At 40.5% G+C, this 25,994-nt stretch overlaps 1 protein-coding gene across 5 annotated transcripts in view; it reads left to right on the forward strand.

The window, feature by feature from the left end:
• The window catches only part of TSPAN2 (tetraspanin 2), a 43,638-nt gene extending 24,227 nt beyond the window's left edge, over window positions 1-19,411 (forward strand). Inside the window, exons 3-8 of one of the 5 annotated variants that reach the window (XM_005542228.4) lie at window positions 3,266-3,363; window positions 5,063-5,137; window positions 6,622-6,720; window positions 7,998-8,069; window positions 14,112-14,195; window positions 17,348-18,684. In XM_005542228.4, the coding sequence (XP_005542285.1) occupies window positions 3,266-3,363; window positions 5,063-5,137; window positions 6,622-6,720; window positions 7,998-8,069; window positions 14,112-14,195; window positions 17,348-17,413 (494 nt within the window). In that variant the 3' untranslated portion in view covers window positions 17,414-18,684. Of the gene's footprint in view, window positions 1-3,265; window positions 3,364-5,062; window positions 5,138-6,621; window positions 6,721-7,997; window positions 8,070-14,111; window positions 14,196-17,347 lie in introns of all 5 variants that reach the window. The other 4 variants (XM_005542230.4, XM_005542229.4, XM_073998317.1 and 1 more) reach the window with 4 other exon arrangements.
• Window positions 19,412-25,994: the final 6,583 nt, after the last annotated feature.

The following is a 25,994-nucleotide window of genomic DNA, read 5'->3' on the forward strand; positions in this document are numbered from 1 at the left end:
CAGGGAAAGTACTTGTGGTAGCATGTCCCAAGATCACTGGCATCCCAAAGCTCAGCTATTCATGGTGAAAATGTAATTTCAAAGTGTTTTCTATTTTTCAAATCAAAGGCAATAGGACTCGGAAAGCGTGAGGGATTCGGGAAGTAGGTCATACGTTTGTCACACCTGCTCCTGTGGGAAGGAGAGTGCTCTACAGTCACCATCTTGGAATTTAAAATGTGGCTGTAAATTAATTACATTCAGCAGCTATTTTTTGAGGGGCACACCATAAGAAGGATAAAGTATCCTTGGAAGCCACAGGTGGCCTTATGGCATGCAGAGTATTATAGCCAGATTTGGAACTGGATCCAGCAGGCCCAGGGAACCTCTCCTCTTGCAGAATTTTTTCTGCTTTTCCCTTCAACTCCAGTAAGCAATGCTCATTTGGAGCTGGGCTGAGTCATAGGCCCACACATACAAAACAGAGGCTGGCTGAGAAGAGGCCTTAAAGTTGAAGCTGCTAGGGCAGCTTCAGGTTGTTTTTGCCATGAGATGTGGGATTCTGATGGCCTAAGAATGAAATATTGTTCACATAAGCACATTTTCCTGAAAAGCTCATTATTTCAGCAGGATAAGCATTGTTGCCTGAGGGAGCAGACAGTTTCCTTTACAGTGGGAAGCAACTCTGGCCTCCTCAAACCTCTGTGCCCCTGTGCAGTGAGCCTCCCGCCTCCTCAGGAGCCTCCCTCTTTCCTATATTCCAGGGTTTCTCGGGGTGTGAAGCAACCATCCTCCTGTGCTTGGCTTTGGAGAGCCCAGCTATGTAGTTCCTCTGTGGATGTTTGCTAAGACGTGTTTCCAGCATGTATCTCTAAGCAAAAATGGGTGATGACAGCCAGCCAGCCTGGAACTGATTTGATTTTCTCTATCTTATCTACTCATGCAATGTACACCGACTGAGAATTCTGCCTTGTGCAAGGCATTCTCTAGAGAGGATGAATAAGGTTTGTTTGTTGACTTGAAATCTATAATGAGAGACTAATATAAGAACCTGCAAAAGCACAAAATGGAAAAGAGCAGGTCACAGTCAGATCGTGGTGAATTCCCAGGTGGCTGGAGCATAGGATGGATAAGGATTTGGGGGGGCAACTGGTCTGCAGGCTGTGACTTCATGATAGATCTGCAAACGGCATCATGTAGCAATTGTGACAGTAGCAATGGGAGGCAATGGCATGTTCTGTAGCAAGGTGATCCACCAGGAGACATTCGTGAAGGAGCTGAATATGGTGGTGTTGCTGCCGCCCTGCCAGGGCATCTTGCCTGCAGCCATCTTGTCTCTCAGACCTCCATTTGTAAAACAGAAATAACAGTCCTTGCTTACCTAACCAGGTTGTTTTGAGAAGCCAATAAGATGATGGAAGTGAAAGAGCTTTGAAAACTTTGCAACACAGTGAATGACTTTTTTGTTTCTTTTTCAACTTTCATTTTAGAATCGGGGTACATGGGCAAGTTTGTTACAAAGGTATATTGGGAGATGCCGAGATTGGGGGTGTGACTGAATCTGTCACCCAGGTAATGAATACAGTACCCAATAATTAGTTTTTCAACCCCTGTGCCCCTCTAATAGTCCCCAGTATCTATCGTTCCCATCTTTATGTCCATCTGTACCCAATATTTAGCTCCTACTTATAAGTGAGAACATGTAGTATTTGATGTTCTGTTCCTGTGACAGTTTACTTAGGATAATGGCCTCCAGCTGCATTCATGTTGCTGCAAAGGACATGATTTTGTTCTTTTTTAGGGCTGCATAGTATTCCATGCTGTATACGTACCACATTTTCTTTATCCAATCTACCATTGATGGGCATCTGGGTTGATTCCATACCTTTGCTATTGTGAATAGTGCTGCAGTGAACATGTGCCCTTTTGGTAGAATGATTTATTTTCCTTTGGGTATTTACCCAGCAATGGGATTGCTGGGTCGAGTGGTAGTTCAACTCAGTTGTTTGAATCATCTCCAAACTGCCCTCCACAGTGGCTGTACTGATTTATATTCGCAGTGGTGTATAAAGTGTCCCCTTTTCTCTTAGCCTTGCCAACATCCGTTATTTTTGACTTTTTAGCAAAAGCCATTCTGACTGTTATGAGATGGTATCTCATTGTGGTTTTGATGTGCATTTCTCTGATGATTACAGATGACGAGCATTATTTCATGTTTGTTGCTCGCTTGCGTGTCTTCTTTGGAGAATTGTCTGTTTATGTCTTTTGCCCACTTTTTAATGGAGTTATTTGCTTTTTGCTTGTTGATTTAAGTTCCTTATAGATTCTGGATATTAGACCTTTGGTGAAAGACATTTTTAAAAACAATAAAGTGTTTAAGCAGTGGGGCCAACAACACTATTATTTTTAATATGATATCATTTCTCGCATTACCACATCCATTCCCTCATGAAATTATTCTTTTAGAGAAAAGGGAAAGGGAGGAGGTGCCAGAGCTGGAACAGCAGGAAATAAATACCCGCCTCAGGGCTACAGAGCAGCAGGGCCTCAGGGCCCTGAAAAGAACCCTGCGGCCAGGCCTGGGTGGGGCAGGAAGCAGAGCAGCCTGGCCTGTGGCTCCTAGTAGGTCTGTGAACTGTCAGATCTGCCCACAAACCACCATCAGCAACCCAGAGGAGCCCCAGGAAGCACCCTGAATGCCAGGCCCAGGGGTTCCCCATGGAGGCGGGGCACCAGCCCCCACCCTCCCTGTTAATGGGCGTGGTTTCCAGGTGACTCATATGAGTAAAACGCAAAAAATGAAATAGAGACCATTAATATGATTCCAAGTAAGACAAGTGCCAGGTCGCACATTGTATTCTAACTTATCTCAGAATCAGAGAAGGAAATACAAAAAGGCTTGGCTTTAGTTCTCTCAGAACCAGAGCACTTCTGCCCTTTTCTTTCTCTATCAGAAATGTACCTGGGGCTTGACTAAGTAGTAAGTGAAATCCCCACCTGAATGATGGCTGCCTCCATCGCTGGAGAGGCAGGACAGAGTTGGGATGTGGGCAGCCTTTTGAGGCTCACGGCTATTTTTCTCCCGGCTCTGCCAAGCACCAGCTCTATGACCTGATGCAAACTGCTTAACCTTCTGGGACTCAGTTCCTCCGTGTTAAACACGGCAGTAAAGATAGTACCTTGTGGTACTATTAGAATGCACTGCAGTGCCCAGAGTCTTAAGCCTAGTTGGTCATGGAGGCATTCAGTTGGCTGTCAATGGTCTCCTCTGATCTCTTCCCCACAGGGCTCTATGTTCTGGTTGGAGCCGGGGCCCTGATGATGGCCGTGGGTTTCTTCGGGTGCTGTGGAGCCATGCGGGAGTCGCAATGTGTGCTTGGATCAGTAAGTGGGGCGTGGGGGTAAATGGTGGGGTGGGAGTGATGGAGCCGCCTGCATCTGAAGGGAGTCAGTGCCTCTGGCCCCTGGCTCCAGCTCCTCCATGGACTCTCTGAACCCTTGGCACGCACTTTTCCTCCCTCAGTCTTGGTTTCTCCATCTCTTATATATGAATAATATTACCTAGGGCCGGGTGCCATGACTCACACCTGTAATCACTTTGGGATGCCGAGGCAGGAGGATCTCTGGAGCCCAGGAGTTCAAGACTAGCTTGGGCAACACAGGGAGACCCAGTCTCTACCGGGTGTGATGGCACACACCTGTGGTCCCAGCTACTCAGGAGGCTGAGGCGGGAGGATCACGTAAGCCCAGGAGTTGGGAGGCTGCAGTGAGCCATGACTGTACCACTGCACTCCAACCTGGGCAACAGAGCAAGACCTTGTCTTGAAAAAAGAAAAAAGAAAAAAAATATTATCTTTGCTCCTGCCTCATATGGGAAGTGTGAAAAGAAATGAGGTCATTGATGTAAAGATGTTTTGGGAGTAAAAGTACTTAGTAATTGTAAGGGGTGACTATGATTGTTCTTAAAAATATGTATGTATGTGTGTGTATATATATGTATGTATACATATATGTGTATATATACATATATAGGTATACATTATGCATGTGTGTGTGTGTATATATATATTTCACAGTGGATGAGACAGCTAAAAGGTTTCTATAGCCAGGGCAGTACTGTTATCTACGAGGAAAACATTTATGTTTGAGATCAATAACTTAACCAAAATCCCTCTTGTGGCTTATTTTAACAAGCAACCTCTGTTTAAAAAAAATCAAATAATTTCAATTAACTGCTATACATTCAATGCCAGTGTAGCCTAAGAGAAACGGAAGGGAAGAAGAGGGGCAGGAGGAGAGAAAGTGTTGATATTTCTCCACAGGGAGTCAGAAACAGCAGTTTTAAGAGGCAGCCTCTCATCTCATTACTCATTGTGATCTTTGGATTTTTAACTCTGGCCACAGCCTCTGATCTCTTGCTACATGAAATGTCTAACTTGTTTCTTTGCCATTCATTCTTTCTTTTTCTCCTACTGCTAAGCACATTTCTGTCTTGTTTATCACTGAACTTAGTTTGATCAGAGCAAATCCATAGACCAGAACAGAAATCCATCCAGAAGGACACACCCTCACCTCTACTCCCATCTCCTCAAAGAAGATTTTCCAGACCACAGAGTCTCAAGTCACCCCCTTCCCCATGCCCAAGCTGCATCAGTGACTCTCTCTCTCCTGGCCTTATTTTATATCTTTCTAGGTCTTTTGTGTTTGTCAAGTATTTACTGAGCACATAGATGCCAGGTGGTGGTCTAGGTCGTGGGATTTTTACATCACTATCTGAACTTACCGTATTCACTTTCTAATTTCTTTACTCAGTTATCGTATATTCCCCTGTCCAATCCAAGGTCCGTGGTAGCAGAGACATTGGGATATTAACTTGTTCACCACTGAATACTGAGCACCAAGGACAGTACCTGGTACAGAATAGATGCCCAATAAACAATTGCTGAATGAATGAGTGAGTGAATGAATGAATGAATGAACCGCATGAAAGCGACTCAGCCATTACATAGGGAAACTAAGGTGCAAAATATATAAATTGAGAAGGTATTAAATTAATGAAATTAGTATTTTCTCTCCTCTACAGTTTTTTACCTGCCTCCTGGTGATATTTGCTGCTGAAGTAACCACTGGAGTATTTGCTTTTATAGGCAAGGGGGTAGTAAGTAAATTACTTATAGTATTTTTCTGTGATGGTTAAAAGTGTTAGAATATTGATACCCACAATATTATTAAGAAACCAAATAATCTCCATTATTGTAGTTTAAACAGAACTTTTTAACTTAGAAGTGGTGTGCAGAGCTGAGCATATGTGTGTATGAGTGTGCAGGCATATATACATGCTCACATTTTTTTGGATAGTTCATATCTTCCATTAGACTTATGAAGTGGTCTATAATAAAACCAAAAAAACAAACAAAAAAGGATCTCTAGTTTAAGATTCTTCCCCAGTTTGAAATGGGGTAAGAGTTAGAGTACAGACTTGAGAAAGAATCTAGATTCTCATCCCCTGTCAGACTGTCATTTCTTCTTAAGGATTGACCTGGACAGGGCCGTTTCATTCTCAAAGACCAGAGCCTGCCCTGCTGTGGGCTAGTGAAGCCAGTTTATATTTGCTGCCCAACTCTACATGTCCAGAATAGCTTATCAGGAGGACACACAGAGGAAGTAGCCTTTCTAGGAGGGTAAAACACACTGTGGGGTAGAAGAGAATGGAATGGAAAAGGAGAAAGAATGGAAACTTAAGTTTGCTGTATTTCACATTAACTCCTGTGTCATTAATATTATGTTTATGAACTTATTTTAGACTATAAAAACAGTAAACATGTAGAATAGTAAGTGTCACCTCTTTTTGAGTTTTTCTAAAGTAGCTGGCTGTGTTCATAGGTTAGTTTAAATTCAGCTACATACAGAAGTAGAATGGGATCTTCGGACCTTTTGAGATTTCTGTGGATTTGAAATCACAGGCTTTTATACTAGAAAAAGCATTCTCTAAGCTTTATATGATATTTGAATGTAGAAAGTTTTCCTTGGTGATGAATGTCTTTTAAACCATGTCATAAAAAGATTTGAATGCTTTTAACCAATGGGGTAACAGGAATGTATAAGTCCCGATTCTAGCTATGCATCCGAATCACCTGGGTGGAGCCCCGGAATCTGGGGCCCAGTTGATGCTGATGCCCAGCTGGGTTTGGGAACTGTCAGAAATCTTTCTAGTCCATGAAAATTGTTCTGGTTAGTCTATCCTTCCATCCTCAAAAGCATCTTAGAGACTCCAGAAACTATAATCTTCTCCATATGTGCAGAATTATCCTAAAATACCTATGGAAAGGCAGTATTTTTTTTTATTTCAACAGGTTTTGTGGGGAACAGGTGGTGTTTGGTTACACGAGTAAGTTCTTTAGTGGTGATTTCAGAGATTTCAGTGCACCCATCACCTGAGCAGTGTACGCTGTACCCATGTGCAGTCTTTTATGCCTCACCCCACTCCTACCCTTTCCCTCAGGTCCCCAGAGTCCATTGTATCATTCTTATGAGAAAGGCAGTATTTTTGAAAGATGTGGAAGCAGGGATTTTCCTTGATGAAAGGAGAATGTTTGAAACTTCCCACTCAGTAGTCCCTCATTTTTCCTGGTATTTTTTCAGGCTATCCGCCATGTTCAGACCATGTATGAAGAGGCTTATAATGATTACCTTAAAGACAGGGGAAAAGGCAATGGGACGCTCATCACCTTCCACTCAACAGTGAGTAACTTCACTTCTTCCTTCAAATCGCAGCTTCTGAAGATTATGTCTGAGCCAGGTTCTCACCAATCACCAGGATGAAAAATAAAAATAAATTCAGTAAAGCCAAGTAGCACCCCCTATTTTAGCCCTTTCGAGGGCCATAGTTTGCATTATGTGTGGAACCCTAGAAGGGAAAGATGCCTGTCACACAGAGTTCACAAGAGGGACAGAACAGCATGAATCCAAAAGACACATGCCCCAAAGAGACAAAAGAGCACAAACAAGGTTACGGAGAAAGGAGCCCAAATAAATAGCAGGCTCTGTCACAGGGCAGCATTGTGGTGTAACAGAAACAAGTGTAATCTTTAAGTCAGAAAAGCTAATTTCTAGCTGCCGCTCTGCCACTTCACAGCCTCGTGACCTTGAGCAAGTTACTTGGCCTCCCTGATACCCACTCAACTCTCTCATTTGGAAAATGAAGGGTCATGGGAGATAGCTACACTCCCTTCTGGAACATTCAGTGGGACTGTGCTGTCCATGGAGTGCTCAGAGCTACATGCAGTTAATTACGGAAGGCTTGCAGAGGAGATGGGCCAGGCCAGAATCATTCTCATTTTTTAGACACTGTGATATGGAGAAGTAGCTGTGAATTCCTGGGTCAGGTGTTTTCAGGTACCTAGTTCTCGTCTAGGACAGGTTATGTCCTGGAAAGTGGCTACCATTTATACATTTACACAGTTTCACCTCAGCTGCCCTCCGGACCTGAGGCAGCACACAGGTTCTTTTGTCTTAAAGGGCCAGCTAGCCTAAGGCAGGATACCTGTTTGCTGGCCAATCTTCAAATCTGGTCTTTCGGACCCTGGAATTTCCTGCAGCCACTTCTCCCCTCTTTCCCAGACTATTCCCAGCTAATGAGTCCTTCCTGAAGCTCATAAAACTTGAGCTCCTCAGCAGGTTAAATGACCCCCAGTCTGAAAGAAGGAATCTAAAGCCCCAACCCCTTTCTAAAAAGCAACAATTTACACAAACACTGTCAATTAGCTTCTTGCCTTGTTTGGGTTGCCTTGAGTCACTTCCCATCATAAACTCAGATGGCTTTAGCGAAGTCATTTTCTTGTTTTGCCAGCATGATTGTGTGATTCTTCGCTCTCCTTCCAGAAATAGCAGTCTGGGTTGCAGTGACTGGGCCTCGGAGCTGCTTTGCCACCTCGGCACCCCAGTCCTTAGCAGGGTGCCCAGACTTGTAGCTGCTGCTCCTCCTTCCTGGCCCTGAAGTCTCTTTTCTGACTCTCTAGTTTCAGTGCTGTGGGAAGGAAAGCTCCGAACAGGTTCAGCCTACATGCCCAAAGGAGCTTCTGGGACACAAGGTAAGCTTCTACCAAGGTTCCTGCTCTACCTGTAGTGTGAGGTGTTTTTGCCTTCAGGGTAGGGCCAGGGGCTCAGTTCCTACCTCAGGGATTCTGGGAGGCCCTCTCTCAGTGGCTTCTGTGGCTTGGCCTTATTCTGTGTGAAATAGGTGAAGCAATGCGGTGTCACAGTCCCCTGATGCCCTGGGGAAAAATGGTATGCCAACTTCCAGTAGTGATGCCACCTGCTTATGGTATTAATTAAGGTCACCAGGGCTGAAGTTTGTGCCCAAGAATGTTGTCCCACACCTCTCCAAGCACTGATAAATGCTTCCTTTATTCAGTTCTGTGTGTCAGACACTATGCCAGTTTCTGGGAACTCTGAGATGAAAAAGACATGGTCCCTGTGCTCAGCGGCCTCACAGACTTAGTCAAGGGCAATAGTGCTATGTAAGAAGTCTGAACAGGGAGCCCTAAAGCAGCAGATTTAGGAAAGGTTCATAGAGGAGTGGGTCCCCGAGCTGAGTTCTAACAAAGGAGGGTCATTCCAAGCCCAGGAAGCAGCAGGAACACAGACACGGCCACCTGAAAAACTCCAGGACTGCAGGAGAACAGGGAGCCCACGGAGAGCACTGGGTAACATGTTGAGAGAAGCAGGCAAAGGCAGGATTTTACACCTGGAAGTTTGAGGAAGCCATTGATTTTAGTAGAGAGTGAGCAAATCCGCTTTGAGTTGTAGAGAGTATTTTCAGGCCGCTGGGGTGTGAAGGATAGAATAGGGTTGGAGAGTAATGGAGGAAGACCGCTTAGGTGGCACTTGTGGTCACCCTGATAAGAGAGGATGAGTGGCCACAGCAAGTCAGAAACAGTAGGGATGGAAAGGAAGTGACAGTTGAAGAGACGTTCAGGAGGCAAAATCAACAGGCCTGGGTGACTTAGTGGGTATAAGTGGTGAGTGAATGGAAGGAAGGGACTAAGATTTCCAGACTTCTGCTTGGGTGGCTGGGTGGGTAGAGGTTCCACTCCCTGAATATAGGGAAAGGGGCAGATCCTGGAGACAGATGACAACTTTGGTTTTGGTCAAGTTTGTACTTTAGGTGCCTGTCGACTTACGGGTAGGCTGAGATGAAGACACGGTGTGGGAAACTGAGCAGTTTGGCCATAGCCGAAGCCCTCGGAGTGAACGAGAGCACCAGGGAGAATGAACAGAACAAGGAAGGAGCAGGGGCTCCCTCATTTCAGGGGCAGACTGAGGCCAAGAAGCCAGCACAAGAGACTGTGAAGGAGGATTCAGAGTCTACTTGGGAAGCCAAGGTGGAGATGGTTCACCCATAAAGTCAAATGCTGGGAAGAGACAAGTAAATGAAGACCAAAAATAGTTTGTTGGATTTGTTGGTTAGAATATCATTAATGACTTTTGTCATACAGTGTCAGCAAAGTAATTGGGGAAAAATACAATGTGGGAACGAGAGAGGGAACTATGAGACTATGGAGACAATAATGTAGATGTTCTTAGATCCTCGGCTGTGAATGGGGTGGATGAGATTTTAGCTCCAGCTTGTGTCCCGAATTGCCCATTTAACACTGGTTGGGTCTTTCTGAGTTGGATGAAATGAACAAGACAGCACTGCCCTCAAAGTGCTCACGTCTGGCAGGGGAGACCCGCACAGGAGCCATGTACAGCACGTGGGCTGAGTTAAGGCTATGCAGGACAGTGCAGCAGACAAACCTGGCATAGGATTCCAGGGTCCACAGGCACTTCCCTGATGTGATTCTCAGGATGAATTTTGAAGGATGACTAGGAGTTCAGTAAGCAAGCAAAAAATATTTTTTGGGGGGATGGGATATTTCTGGCAGAAACACAGGGCAAAGGCATGGAGGAGAGAAAAGGTAGCTGTCTGCAGGCGAGTGCCAGCGGCAGAAGTGTCTGAAAGCCCAGGTTGCCTGTGGGACATGAGTACTTCAGAAAGGAGGGACCCGTACTCAAAGGGCCAAGGGCACTCTTGTGAGACCAAAAGTCTAGCCTTCATGCTGCTAGCTTAGGAAGCCATTGAAGGTAGAATCTGGGATGGGATCTGCATTTTACCAAATTTGCTCTAGTGGCAGCATAGAGGATTGATGAAAAATGAATAGCGTTGAGCTGAGAGACCCATTGGGAAGGCTGCTGCCCTTGTTGTTAGCAAGAGACGTTAAAGAGGGTCTTTTAGAAAGTGACGTCTATAGGAGTGGTGACCAGTTAAAAATCAGAGAAGAGAGGAGAATCCACTACTGGGTTTTTGGCTTCACCACCTACGTAGATGATGGTGTCATTTACGGAGCTGAGGGAGAGAGGAAAAGGAGCCAGTTGTGGAGAAAAATGAGCTTTGTGTTTAACATGGTGATTTTGAGGAACCAGTGGCACTTCCAAGTGGAAATATCCAGTAGGCAGTTGGAAAATCTGGTTTGTCGCTCAGGAGAGAGGTCTGAGTGTCAGCACTTGATGGGAAACTTAAAGCTATAAATACGGATTTGATTCATTAGACTTGGAAGAAAAGAAGGATGAGGATGGAGCCCTGGGGAACAACCACATTTAAGGGTGGGCAAAAGAAGAGGTGCCAAAGAAGGAAACTGGGAGGGGCAGCCAGACACAAGTGAGGAGACACTGCAGGAAGGAGAGGGAATGGTCACCAGGCCCATATGCTGCTGTTGAGGGCAATTCAGTATTGATCGGCTGCCTACCTTATGTTCGGCACTGTGGATGCAAAGGGGAAGGAGAAAAGGTTCCTACTCCCAAGGAGCTTGCATTGCAGTCTAGTAGGAGGGATGAACATGAAGTCCGTACAGTGCAGTGATTAGGCATGCATGGAATGTGCATCGTGCTCCGAAAGCACACAGGGAAAGACACTTAGGAGAGGCCAGAGGCTGGGGGATGGGGAAGGCTGACTGGAGGTAATGCTGTCTCAGCTAAATCTTCAAGAATGGAAAGTAATTATGCTAGCATTGGGCAGGAAGCGGGAGGGGGAGGTCTGCCTGCCGAGAGACCAGGGTAAACAACAGCACAGAGGTAGAAATGCCATGGTTTGTGTGGGGAACTAAAAGCCTAAGAAGGTCCACTAATAACTACTGAAAAGATGGCAGGATTTAGCATGTAAGGAACCAACTGATGCGTGCTGTGAGGGATGGAGTGAGGACAGAGCCCAGGTTTCAGAGAGCAAGATGTGAGGAGAGAGAGCATCCTTTCAAGAAGTTTGGATTTGAGCCAAGGACACAAAAAGAAAGTTTACAAAAGCCAAAGTCCACATTACCATTAAACATATAGAAAATATAGGAAATTAAAAGTAATATTTAAAATTAATGGCACATTAAAATGAAGAGATGCTGTTGTTTAACCTATGAAATTGACCAAGTTTTTTTTTTTCCCCCTTAATAATACACAGTTTTGGTAAGAGTGATGTGATGAGCATGTTCAGAGAAATTAGTAAATAGTTTTAAAGATCAGTATGACTGTGTAAGACTGGAGGATGAAGTGTGTTTATGCCCTTCTATCCAGAAATTCCACTTCTTGGAGTTTATTCTAAGGAAAACGAATCAGAAATGCAGACAGACATTTTTGTGCAAACCATTTTGTTCATTACATGTTATTCATAAGAACAAAACGCTGGATAGGCTGTTAATATATGGCAGTAGGGGATTGTTTAGATAAATTGTGGTCTATTTATATGATGAAATGTTTTACCACCATTAAGGATCATGATTTCGTCTGTAATCCCAGCATTTAGGGAGGCAGAGGGAGGTGAATTGCCTGAGCTGAGGTGTTCAAGACCACCCTGGGCAACACGGTGAAATCCCGTCTCTACTAAAAATACAAAAATTAGCTGGGCATGGTGGCATGTGCCTGTAATCCCAGCTACTCAGGAGGCTGAGGCAGGAGAATCGCTTGAACCTGGGAGGCAGAGGTTGCAGTGAGCTGAGATTGTGCCACTGCACTACAGCCTGGGTGACAGAGCAAGACTCTGTCTCCAAAAAAAAAGAATCATGATTTCGAAGAATTTTTTAGTGAAACAAGGCATTTTTGAAGTTGTTAAGTTAAAAAAGCACACTGTTGAATATAAAGAATGACCTAAGGGTGTAGGTGTGTTTGTGTGTGTGAGTATCACCAACAAATTTATTACCTTTTGTGGTGAGAGTACAGATGCTTCTTTTTTAAAAAAAAATCTCTTTTCTAGATTTCTACAAGAAGCATGTATTCCTTTTGTGACTAAAGCCAATATATCTTTTGTACATTTGGTTTTTACAAAAAGAAACTGGCAATGAAGGGAAGGAGGGCCTAATGGCAGAACTAGAGGAGGACAATCTTGAGTGTTGTTTTGTTTGTTTTGATTGAAGAACTTGAGCATGGTAATAGGATAAGTGGAAATGTCACTGGGTAAGGAGAGGCTGAATGTATAGGAAGGAAAAAAAGTAACTGGCAGCACAGGCTTCCTGAGGAGCTGAGGGAGAGACCCAAAGCAGGATATGAGGTTAACTTTATTTTATTTTTATTTATGTATTTGTTTATTGAGACGGAGTCTCAGTCTGCTGCCCAGGCTGGAGTGTAGTGGCAAGATCTTGGCTTACTGCAACCTCCGCCTCCCAGGTTCAAGTGATCCTCCTGCCTCAGCCCCACTAGTAGCTGGGATTACAGGCAGGTGCCACCATGCCCAGCTAATTTTTGTATTTTTAGTAGAGATGGGGTTTTGCCATGTTGACCAGGCTGATCTCGAACTCCTGACCTCAGGTGAACCACCCACCTCAGCCTCCCAAAGTTCTGGGATTACAGGTGTGAGCCACCACGCCCAGCCACGAGGTTAACTTTCAACAGAGAAGGGTACCTCTTTGGCTCTGATTAGAGAAAAAGGAGTCAGGAGTGTGCTTGCTACCTACAGCAATGCCTGGCACTGAAGGAAGGGAGCATCTAAGTGTATAGGAGAAGGAGAGGAAGAGTGAAAGAATTGCTATAGGTTGACTCTTATTTTTTCTACTAAGTAAGGGAGCCACTCTATAGAACAGTAGTTTTCATACTTTTGTCAGAATGTATTATAGCTTTCTCTTGTGGATCTGTGTCCTTCTCTAAACTGTGAATTCCCAGAAAGCAGGAGAAACCATATCCTATTGTCTCTGCATCTGCCACCCCTCTTCCAGTGACTAACGCAAGGTAGATGCTCAAGAAATGTTTGTTGAATGAATGAAGTGTGATCGGAAATACAAAGAGAGAAGTGAGGGTTTCACATAGCTCAGATGGTATCAGAAGGAACCAACCAGTGACAAGCGAACAGATCTGAACAACCCGGGGATACTGTTGGATTGAGAGCATCCGGCTATTTAAGAGCACTCCAAATAGAAGTGTTTGAAGTTGGGGAAACTAATAATAGTTACAGGTGATCTATTTGGCTTTCTGTCTAAGTTTCCCCACATCCATGAAGGCCCTTTGAATCTATGCTACACAGGTCTCTTATGGGCACAGATGAAAGGATAGGAACCCACCTAGCCCAGCCCAGCCACCACAGAAAAGAATGGTCTTTTAGCTCCCAAGACTTGGCTTTTCTAATTCTTGGCTTTCCTTTGTTTAACTTGAACCTGTTAAGACTTTTTAGTTTCTTAATAGGTCATGCCTACCTTGCATAGTAAATTGGATCAAAGACATAGAAAGTATTTTAAACTGTAAATGACAATATGAAAACAAAGAGTTATTGTTTTAAGGGTATTTTACTTATTTGCTACAAGTAAGAAGTGGCTCCAAATTTTTAGATTCCTTGGAACCAGACAAATAGCTTCCTCCAGTTATATTTCAGGGCTCTGAAGAAGCCAATGTCCTAAACATGAAAATCTCACCCAAAAGAGAGACTTCTATTTTTTTCCCCAAACTGCATTTTTGCGTTAAGTTTATCAAGATGATGTTACCAAAGATGAATTGTTGAAACACGAGTAGAAGCTGGCGTGGATTGACTCTCATAGAATGAACTGTAGGGATGGAAAGGATTGGATCAGGGTAATGATTGACACATACAATCAGTTTTTATTCCTGGCTTTTTTTCCTCAAAACAGAATTGCATCGATGAAATTGAGACCATAATCAGTGTTAAGCTCCAGCTCATTGGAATTGTCGGTATTGGAATTGCAGGTCTCACGGTGAGAAAGTTCTAGAACTTACCTTTTTTGCCCTCTAAAAGCCTTGAAACTTTGCATCTTATTTCTCTTCAAGTGTGATAGTATCTTAAGAGAGAATTCTCATAAAGAAAAAAGACCTTTGTTCACAATGTGTTATATCTTCTAAGAACAAAGCTCATTAAATATATTAATAGTTTGTCCTCTAAAATATAATACAAATTTCAACTTTAACTCATTATGACCTTGAGTGTACCATTGTTATTAACTTCCCATTTTAAGGCTACCATCCGTAACCCAGATAAGTGATTTTCAGTTCTGGGTCTCTTTCTACTGTTACAAATTCAATGCAACATATCAGGTTAATCTCTCTCATCTATGATTTTAAGAGGCAGCAGAGCATAGAGATTAATAGGGCGAGCTCTGGCATCACATAGTTTGGATTTAACTCTAGACTCCACCACTTGCAAACTCTGGGATCATAGGAAAGTTTCTTAACTTCTCTACACCTCAATTTCCTCATCTTGTTAATATATAAACCTCATAAGACTGCCGTGAAAATTAAATGGGATACTACATATAAAGTAGTATTACAAATTATTACAGGTAAAGTGTCTGGGACATATAGCACTCAACAAATGCCAGCTCTCTGAATAATCTACCAGGCAAAGGCAATGCCATAGAAGGTATTAAGCGTAGTGCATCCAGGCCACCACCAGGTGGCTCTGTACTTCTAAAGTACAAAAGAAGAGTGTGTGGGAAGAACGGAGAGCAGGGGACAGGTATGGCAGGAGTTGCGAGAGATGGTAATGGAGAGTGTTGCGTCCACATCATTGAGGTCTTTGCATGCCCCTTTGAAAGGGTGGGCTTCATCCTTAAGGAGAGGGGAGTCACCAAGGGTTGGAAGAACCTGTGGTAGAGGATAGAGGAAAGGTTGGAGGGAGGCAAGACTGGATTTGGGAGGCTAGTTAAAGGGTGATTTCCATTGTCCAGGGGTTGGGTGATAATAGCTAATACTAAGATGGCACTTAGTCTCTAGCCCTCTATGTAGATTAATTCATGTCCTAAACTAAGGCAAGGGCTGTGGGAATTGTGAGGAAATCAGTGAATTTGCAGTTATCAGGGGACACACAAGCGCCTTCCCCTTTTCTGTATTTAGAGCACAGAGGGGTGGGGAAGTGGCTGGAAATACTCGGCTGAGGCCCTTCAAATCAAGGGACAGCTCTCAGGTCCTCCCCACCTGCTCTGGGGATAGCCTGGCTGCAGTTACGCAGCTCCCCAAAGGACAATCCTGAGGCAGGTCTGAGCATGTGCTACATAATGGAGAGTTTCACAATCTCAGCAAATGAGCAGCCTAGAAGCATTCACCCCTGACTCGTGTCAGCAGTAGGCTGAGACTGAAGAAGTCACTGAAGCCAGGATGGGGTAGAGATTACATCCAACCTTATGGCAGTGGTAAAGGGGAAATGCCCATAGCGAGCCTATCTTTTTCTTCTTTTCTTTTCTTTTTTTTTTTTTTTTTTTTTGAGACGGAGTCTTGCTCTGTCGCCCAGGCTGGAGTGCAGTGGCCGGATCTCAGCTCACTGCAAGCCCCGCCTCCCGGGTTCACGCCATTCTCCTGCCTCAGCCTCCCGAGTAGCTGGGACTACAGGCGCCCGCCACCTCGCCCGGCTAGTTTTTTGTATTTTTTAGTAGAGACGGGGTTTCACCGTGTTAGCCAGGATGGTCTCGATCTTCTGACCTCGTGATCCACCCGTCTCGGCCTCCCAAAGTGCTGGGATTACAGGCTTGAGCCACCGCGCCCGGCCGCGAGCCTATCTTGAGTCGGCACCTCCAGGTTTCTTCGTTAGTTCTTTTCTCTGTAAAGTGAGAGTTGCACAATGTAATCAGTTAACTAAACGTCCATTGGGTGTCTCCTGTGCTACATACTGGTACTTAGTCCTGTCATCCAGAAGCTTGAAATCCTGTTCCTGGCCATACCCTTACCTGCTTCTGTCCCTCCCTTTTCAAAACAACTGATCATTCATCTTATTGAATTTAACATTTACAGATCTTAGTCTGACTTAGGATGGAATTGAGGAGAGAACCAGAAAGTTATAGTACCCATTTTTAAAAATAAGCATTGACAGTAGTTTATAGAATGGTGCCTACAGATAGGGTTTCATGGGCTCTACAAAATTGTAGGGGAAATAACTGCAGACAAGAAGAATCTTTGGCATTCTTCTTTTAAACCATGGAAGTGGATATTGATTTCAATCAAGTATTTGACTTCTCAGAGAACTATCCAAAAGGTAAAAGTCAATAATATCATAGTATAAACACTGGTTTATGCTTTGCTAAAACTGTTGAATTAAACAGTGAAGCATCATTTGCCCTTAAAAATGGACCAAAAATGAAGTGATGCTCCACTTTTTTTTTCTTTTTTTGTGAGACAGGTTCTCTGTCACCAGGGAGTGAATTGGTGCGATCATAGCTCACTGCAGCCTCGACCTCCTGGGCTGAAGCGATCCTCCCGCCTCAGCTTGCCAAGCACCTGGGACTGTAGGGACACACTACCGTGCTCGGCTAATTTTTGTATTTTTTGTAGTGACAGGGTTTCACCATGTTTCCCAGGCTGGTCTAGAACTCTTGAGCTCAAGCGATCCTCCCACCACAGCCTCCCAAAGTGCTGGGATTACAGGCATGAGCCACTGCACCCAGCTGATACTCCATTTTTTTATATACAGACACTGTTGTAAAAAAATCAGAGCTTTTCTAACAATAGAAAATTATTTAGACCACAAGCATATCTAAACAACAAATGGTTATGAACACAATTTTCAAAATAAACTTATAAAAGAGATCTGGAATTAACCTGAAATATAAAATTCCAAAGCCAGTATTGTATCTGTCTTTCACAAGTATTCAGAACGGTTCTATAATTCTGAAGCAGGGTAGGTTCCTTTAAAGCAGAGCCTTGTTACTTGTTAACAATAATCATATACATTTAAACAGTTAATCTGGAAATCTTTACCCCATAGCCAACCTTAAGTAACATACTAAAATGTCATTTGTAACTGGTAATAATTGGTTATAATTATTTGTTAACTTGAGTTAGGCACACAGAAAATCTGCTGAACATTTTACCAATCAGTACCCATTTCAAAGTCACTGATGAGTGTTTCCTTCTGTTTCAGATCTTTGGCATGATATTCAGTATGGTCCTCTGCTGTGCGATACGAAACTCACGAGATGTGATATGAAGCTACTTCTACATGAAAACTGCAATCTAAAGCTTTCATACCAAATGTCACAGGAGCTGTCTCCCAGCTCATTTTTTAATACTGAAATGACATTAATATCTAAAATAATTTGCTGTCAATTGTACATTTGCATGAGTACATATGTTTGACTCATTACTGGTTTACCCCTTGAGTGAATGCCTGTGAATGTTGACTGAGAGCATATTCATGTGTGGTCTGTGTGTTTCTGAAATATGCTTTATACATAATGAAATCTGTTTGCTGGGAATTCCTGATTCTTGTTATATAAGAGAAACAACCTATTTCACTCCCAGAAAAAAAGATCAAAGAGCTTTCAGAAACTTTGAGAACTTGGTTATTTAGAAAAAGTGATAATGGGTCAGTTTCTCAGACTGTAGCCATTGAAAATTAGATGCAGAGAATTCAGAGATTTCTTCTTAATGGAAGCAATAAGCTGTAAGAATTGAGAGATCACAGTGGAATGTTAAAACTGACTGTATCTAAGTTGGTTGTAAGAGTGTCCTGGGTTTTTTTTTATATACATGCTCTCCCCAGAATACAGTAAACCACAGTTTTAGAACTAAACACATCTGTAAAACTAAATATAGCATGGAAAATCTAATTTGAATAAGTCATGCTTTCCTAGAATTTAAAAATAAAAAAGTCTTCCTCTGGAAAGAGAAGTCACACAGACAATCATGTGCCCTATAAAAGTGAGTGTTTATAGGACTAAAAACCTTTTAACAAATTTTTAAGGAAATATTTTTGTTCTTATACAAAAACACGTAAATATTGCTTTATTACTTTCCTTTTCTGACCCTGCTGTAAACTACTGCAACCCTCACATCCTCAAAGGGACTTTTATCTCAAACTCTTCTGTTTCTCCAAATATAAGGACAAAAAGACTAAAGCAAGAGATCTGGCAGTTGAAAATTGTGGGAAAGAGAATTTTTACTGGCACTGTATTTTTGAAATACCTCATAACTTATGTTTACATGTTTTCCCAATTTTTTGTATTTTTCTTATATCTCCACCTGGATAATTCTTTATAGATTAAGAACTACAGTTTTCACCACTTAAAATAAGTAAAACAAAGTCCTTCATAATTTAACCATTAGCATCTTTGGCCAAACCAAAATAAAGAAAAGCATCTTCTAGTTGTGTGCAGACAACAGAAACAAGTTAAGGAAAGAAAAATGCTTATATACACACAGGACAAAAATATGTTCTTTTTGTGCAAATCCCCTGTGAAAATAAAATTTTCAATTTTTTTTTTTTGGTCTTAATGCTTCATTTTAAGTTAGTAAACCTAAATTTAGGATTTACATTGGCAAATTTTTCAGTAATTTTTAACATGTTACATTTAGTAAACCATAGATTTTTTAAAAACTGCGTTTTATAAGACCACACTTAAGTGAAAATACGGGAGGCTTTGGAAACCCCCAAGTGAACTTCTATACATGTGAAAACACAAGTCTTTGAGTGTGCACTAAAAGTGTCACACTCCCAAAAAACCTCACAAAACATTTTGCTAAAAAGATATAACTGCTTGAAATAGTCTCTCTCCCATGGAGAACCACATTTCTCTTTCTGCCATACTTGCTACTGCTACTGATTTTGGAGGAAACTTTTCCAGAAGAACAAAGGTCATATTTGAGGCAAGCTAAAAACTTAATTATACGTAGCTACTTTACTTGTGTCTATAGCGAAAGAAAAATTATTTTACAAAAATTACTTCATGAAATATAGTTTGTACCCCAATAGTTGAGAAATGTGACCTTTTAGGCAAAGAACAGACAGTCCATCTCTCTTAGCTTTAGTTTATCTCTTTGCCTGAAGACAGGAAACAGGCCCAAGTGCATACTCGGGTTCTTTCCAACTCAGAATTATCTCTGATTCCACAAAAGTGAGTTTAATTTCCTATCTGAATTAACAACTTGGAAGGAGGCTGCAATAGTTGAAAGTGGAAGAATAGAAATAAATAAATTTAAAAAGAAATGAATTAAAGTAGAAGAGAAGGGTTCTGTTCCATGTACGGTTAATGTGCCCCTTTGGGGGTAAGCTTTCCAAAATATGTGTGTGAGAAAAATTAGAAAATTCCACCACTAAACTACAATAGATTTTATATGTGTGTGTCTGTGTATATAGTGTACACACATGTATATACATGTATATATACAGATACACACAGGAAGATAAATATATATATCTGTATAAATAGACACATATAGTATATCTATATATAGATATATAATCCCTATATATCTTGATTCTACAAATATCTTTATACATATATAATTTGAATATATACATGTATATATAGATGTGTGTGTGTGTGTATATATACACATACACATATACATAAATTTTCAGTTATTTCTGTTCCCCTGAACTAATTTGAGATTAGACCCCAATATGCTTTTAAACGTCTCATGCCAAGCCCCTTATATAAAATTGTGTGGTATTTGCATATAACCTATGCATATCCTCTCATATACTTTATTTTTTTAATTTTTATTTTTTTATTACATAATAGTTGTATATATTTATGGGATATATGTGATATTTTGATATTAGCATACAATGTGTAATAATCACATCAGGGTAATTGGGAAATCTATTACATGAAATATTTATCATTTCTTTGTGTTGGGAACATTCCAGATCTCCTAGGCCTTTTAAAATATATAATAAATTATTGTTAACTATAGTCACCTTATTGTGCTACCAAATATTAGAACTTATTCATTTTATCTAACTATTTTTGTACCCAATAATCAACCCCTCTTCATCCCTCCCTGCCTGCTCCCGTTTCCAGCTTCTGGTAAGCACCATTGTATTTACTACCTCCATGAGATCAATTTTTATAGCTCCCACATGTGACTGAGAACATGATTTATCTTGATGATATTTGTCTTTCTGTGCCTGGTTTATCTCACTTAATATCCTCCAATTCTATCCATGTTGCTGCAATTGACAGGATTTTATTCATTAATCAGCCATTGTCATGGCTGAGTAATATTTCATTGTGTGTATATAGCACATTTTCTTTATCCATCTGTTGATGGACACTTGGATTAATTCTGCATCTTGGCTATTGTGAATAGTGCTGTAATAAATATGAACATGCAGACATCTCTTTGATATACTGATTTTCTATCTGTTGGATATATACCCAGCAGTAGGATTGCTGAGTCATATGGTAGTACTATTTTTAGTTTTTTGAGGAACCTTCAAACTGTTTTGCATAGTGGCTGTTGATTGTTTCCTGTGTTGTGCAGAAACTTTTTAGCTTGATGTAATCCCATTTGTCAATTTTTACTTTGGTTGCCTGTGCTTTTGAGGTTTTACCCCAAAAATATTTGCCCACACCAGTGTCCTGAAGCATTTTCCCAGTGTTTTCTTCTAGTAGTTTCATAGTTTCAGGTCTTACATTTAAGTCTTTAATACATTTGAATTTTGTGTAGGGTGAGAAATAGGAGTCTGGTCTCATTTTTCTGCATGTAGATAACCAGTTTTCTCAGCACTATTTGTTGAAGAGACTGTTCTTTTCCCAGTGTAAGTTCTTGGTGCCTTTGTCAAAAAAATAAATGCATGGATTTATTTCTGGGTTCTCTGTTCTGTTCCATTGGTCTATGTGTTTGTTTTTATGCCAATACCATTCTGTTTTGGTTACTATAGCTTTGCGGTATATTTTGAAGATAGGTAGTGTGATGCCTTCAGCTTTTATTCTTCCTGCCGAGGATTGCTTTGACTATTTGGGTTTTTTTGTGTGTGTGTGGTTCCACGTGAATTTTAGCATTTTTTTTTTATATTTTTGTGAAAAAAAGTCATTGGTATTTTGATAGGGATTGCATTGAATCTGTAGAACACTTTGGGTAGTATGGTCATTTTAACAATATCAAGTCTTCCAACCATGAACATGGAATATTTTTCCATTTTTTTCTGTCCTCTTCACTTTATTTCATTAGCATTTCATAGCTTTCATTATAGAGACCTTTCACTTCTTTGGTTAAATTTATTCCTACATTTTTTTGTAGTTATTGTAAATGGGATTGCTTTCTTGATTTCTTTTTCAGATTGTTCACTGCTGGCATATAAAAATACTACTGATTTTTTTATTTTGATTTTTATATCCTGCAACTCTACTGAATTCATTTATCAGTTCTAACAATTTTTTTGGTGGAATCTGTAGGTTTTTCTAAATCTAAAATATGTCTTCTGCAAACAAGGATGACTTGACTTCTTTCTTTCCAATTTGGATGCCCTTTTTTTCTCTCGATGAATTGTTCTGGACAGGACTTCCAGTTCTATGTTGAATAGAAGTGGTGAAGGTGGTGGGTATTATTGTCTTTTTCCACATCTTTTAATTTTTGGCCAGGCACAGTGGCTAACGCTGATAATCCCAGCACTTCGAGAGGCCGAGGCAGGTGGATCATGAGGTCAGGAGTTTGAGATCACCCTGGCCAACATGGTGAAACCCCGTCTCTACTAAAAATACAAAAATTAGCAGGACATGGTAGCGCATGCCTGTAATCCCAGCTACTTGGAAGGCTGAGGCATGAGAATTGCTTGAGCCTTGGAGGCAGAGGTTGCAGTGAGCTGAGATCACGCCATTGCACTCCAGCTTGGGTGAGAGAGTGAGACCCTGTCTCAAAAGAAAAAAAAAAAAGAAAAGAAAGACTTTTAATTTTTCTATTTTTCCGTGTTCAATATGATGTTAGCTGTGGGTTTATCTTATATGGCTTTTAATGTTTTGTATTATGTTCCTTCTATCACCAGTTTGTTGAGGGTTTTTATCATAAAGGATACTGAATTTTATCGAATGCCTTTTCAGTATGTATTCAAATGTTCATATGGTTTTTGTCCTTGTTACTATTAATGTTTATTGATTTGTGTATGTTGAACCATCCTTGTATCCCTGAAATGAATCCCAATTAATTGATCACGGTGAATGAACTTTTTAATGTGTTGTTGAATTCTGTTTGCTAGTATTTTGTTGAGTATTTTTGCATCTGTGTTCATCGGGAATATTGGTCTGTCATTTTCTTTGTTGTATTTTTGTTTGGTATGGCTATCAGGGTAATGCTGGGCTCATTGAATTAGCTCTTCAGTTTTGGGGAATAGTTTTAGTAGAATTGGTGTTCTTTAAATATTTGATAAAATTTGGCAGTGAAGCCATTAGGTCCTGGGATTTTCTTTGATGGGTGGCTTTTATTACTGCTTTTATCTTATTACTTGTTATTAATCTATTCAGGTTTTCTACTTCTTCGTGGTTCAATCATGGTAAATTGTATGTATTTAGAAATTTATTCATTTTTTTCTAGGTTTTTCAATTTATTGGCATATAGTTCAAAAGTCTCTAATAATCTTTTGTATTACTGTGGTATCAGTTTTAATGTCTCCTTTTTTGTCTCTTATTTACTTAGGTCTTTCTTTTTTCCTAATTAATCTAGCTAAAATTTTGTCATATTTTTATCTTTTTAAAAATTTCATTTTTCATTTTGTTGCTCTTTTGCATTGTTTTTTAGTGTCCATTTTATCTCTACTCTCATTTTTATTATTTATTTTCTTACACTAGTTTGGGATTTGGTTTGTTCTTACTTCTCTAGTTCTTTAAGGTACATCATTTGTTTGTCTATTTGAAGTCTTTTTACTTTTTTGATATATGCATTTATTACTATAAACTTCCTTCTTAATACTGCTTTTGCTGTATTCCATTGGTTTGGTATGCTGTATTTCTAATTTCATTTGTTTCAAGAATTTTAAAAATATTTTTAATTTCTTCATTGACCCATTGGTCATTGAGGAGCATATTGTTTAATTTTCATGTATTTGTTCAATTTTCAATGCTCTTCTTGTTATTGATTTCTAGATTTTATTCCATTGCAGCCTGAATATTTAATATTATTTCAATTTTTTGAGTTTAAGACTTGTTTTGTGACCTTGCATATTGTCTTTTCTGAAGAATGTTTTTATGTCCTGGCAAGAAGAATGTGTATTCTGCAGCAGTAGGATGAATGTTCTGAAAATGTCAGTTATGTCCATTTGGTCTAGAGTGTAGTTTACTTTTCATGTTTCTTTTTTTGTTAATTTTCTCTCTGTATGATCTATTTATTGGCAAAAGTTGGGTTTTGAGGTTCCCTACTATTATTGTACTGGCATCTAGCTCTCTTTTTGTGCTCTGATGTTGGGTACTATTATATTTACAGTTATATCCTCTTACAGAATGATCCCTTTACCATTATATAATGACCTTCTTTGTCTCCTTTTACAGTTTCTGACTTAAAAACAGACAAAGTGTTGGGTCTTGTTTTTTCATTCAGTCAGTCACCCTGTGTCTTTTAAATTGGAGAATTTGGTCCATGTTTACATTCAATGTAATTAATGATGGGTAAACACTACTGCCATTTTGTTATTTGTTTTCTGGTTTGTGTGTCCTTTATTTTATTCTTACTATCTTTCTCTGTGGTTATTGTCCCTCGTATTACATTTTAATTCCTTGCTTTTTATTTTTACTGTATCTATTGTAGGTTTTTGCTTTGTGGCTGTTAGGAGACAAAAAAATCTTATAGTTATAATAACTTGTTTTAAACTGATAACTTTGGTCACAAAGAAAAGAAGCAAACAAGCATTTTACAATTTAACTCCGTCTTCCCCAACTTTTTGACTTTTTATTGTCTCCATTTATAACTTTTTTTGTTGTTTATCTCTCTCTCTCTTTTTTTTTTTTTTTTTTTTTTTTTTTTTTTTTTTTTTTTGAGACGTAATCTCACTTTGTCACACAGACTGGAGTTCAGTGGCGTAATCTCAGCTCACTGCAACTTCTGCCTCCTGCGTTCGAGCTATTCTCCTGCCTCAGCCTCCCTAGTAGCTGGGATTACAGGCGCCTGCCGCCACACCCGGATAATTTTTTATATTTTTAGTAGAGCCAGGGTTTCAGCCAGGCTGGTCTTGAACTCCTGACCTCTAGTAATCCACCCACATCGGCCTCCCAAAGTGCTGGGATTACAGGCATGAGCCACCACATCCAGCCTTATGTCTCTTATCTCTTAACAAAATGTTGTAGTTATTATTTTTGATAGATTTGGCTTTTAGTCTTCATACCAAAGATATGAGTGGTTTACTCACCACAATTATTGTATGAGAATATTCTGAATGTGTATTTACTTTTACCAATAAGCTTTATACCTTCTGATGATTTCTTGTCACACTTTAACATTCTATTCTTTTAAATTAAAGAACTGCCTTTAGCATCTTTGGTAAGTCAGATCTGGTGCTCATGAATTCCCTCAGCTTTTGTTTGTCTGGCAAAGTCTTTGTTTCTCCTTTATGTTTGGAAGATAGCTTTTTTGGGTACAGTGTTCTCAGTTGAAAGTTTTTTCCTTCAGTACTTTGAATATGTCATCCCACTTCCTCCTGGCGTGTAAGGTTTCTGCAGACATATTGGGGCTCCTTTATATGTTATTTGTTTCAAAAGAAAAGCAGCCCTTGCTGCTTTTAGAATCCTTTCTTTATCCTTTACCTTTGAGAGTATAATTATTATATACCTTGGGGTAGTCCCATTTGGGTTGAAGGTGCTTGGTGTTTTCTAACCTCCTCGTGCTGGATATTCATAACTTTCTTTAGGTTTAGAAAGTGATCTGTTATTTCTTTGAATAAATTTTCTACCCCATCTTTTTCTCTACTTCCTCTTTAGGCCAGTAACTCTTAGATTTGTCCTTTTGAGGCTATTTTCCAGATCTCGTAATGTACTTCAATCTTTTTTCTTTTTTCTCCTCTGACTTTGTATTTTCAAATAGCCTGCCTTTGAAATCACTCATTCTTTCTTCTGCTTGATCAGTTCTGCTGTTGAGACACTCTGATTATGCATTTTTCAGTTAATCAGTTATACTTTTCAGCTGCAGGATTTCTATTTCTTTTTTATTATTATTTCAATCTCTTTTTTAAATGTCTTTAATAAACTTCTGAATTTTTTCTGTTTTCTTAAAGTTCATCGAGCTTCCTTAAAACATCTATTTTGAATTTCCTGTCTGAGATATCACATATTTCCACCACTCTAATGTTGGTCATTGGCCCCTTATTTAGTCGTTTGATGAGGTCATATTTTCCTGAAGTTTTGTGCTAGATGCTTTTGGATGCTCATTGATGTCTTGGCATTGAAGAGTTAGGTATTTATTCCAGTCTTCATAGTCTGGCCTTGTTTACCCTCATCCTTCTTCAGAAGGCCTTCCAAGAATTCTGAAGAGTTTTGAGTTCAGTAAGCCTGTGTCATTACAGCTATTTCAGCACTAGAGGGTGTCCAAAGCCCACGTACACTAAGATTCTTTGCAGATTCCTGGATATCCATCCCTGATGGACTTGGGGAAAATAAGGGAATTTCCTGGATACCCAGGAAAAGTCCCTCACTCTCTTCCCTCTCTTTCCCCCAAGCAGGAGTCCTTCTCTGGGGTTGGCCACCTGGTGTTGTGGGAAGGGTGACTCAAGCACTCTGTGGCCATTGCAGCTGGCAGTGCACTGAGTTGCATCTGATACCCATGACCTCCCAAACCAGCATAGGACTGGGATACTCAAGGCCCAT

Source organism: Macaca fascicularis, chromosome 1, assembly GCF_037993035.2.
Source record: "Macaca fascicularis isolate 582-1 chromosome 1, T2T-MFA8v1.1".
In the NCBI taxonomy this organism is placed as follows: Eukaryota; Metazoa; Chordata; class Mammalia; order Primates; family Cercopithecidae; genus Macaca; species Macaca fascicularis.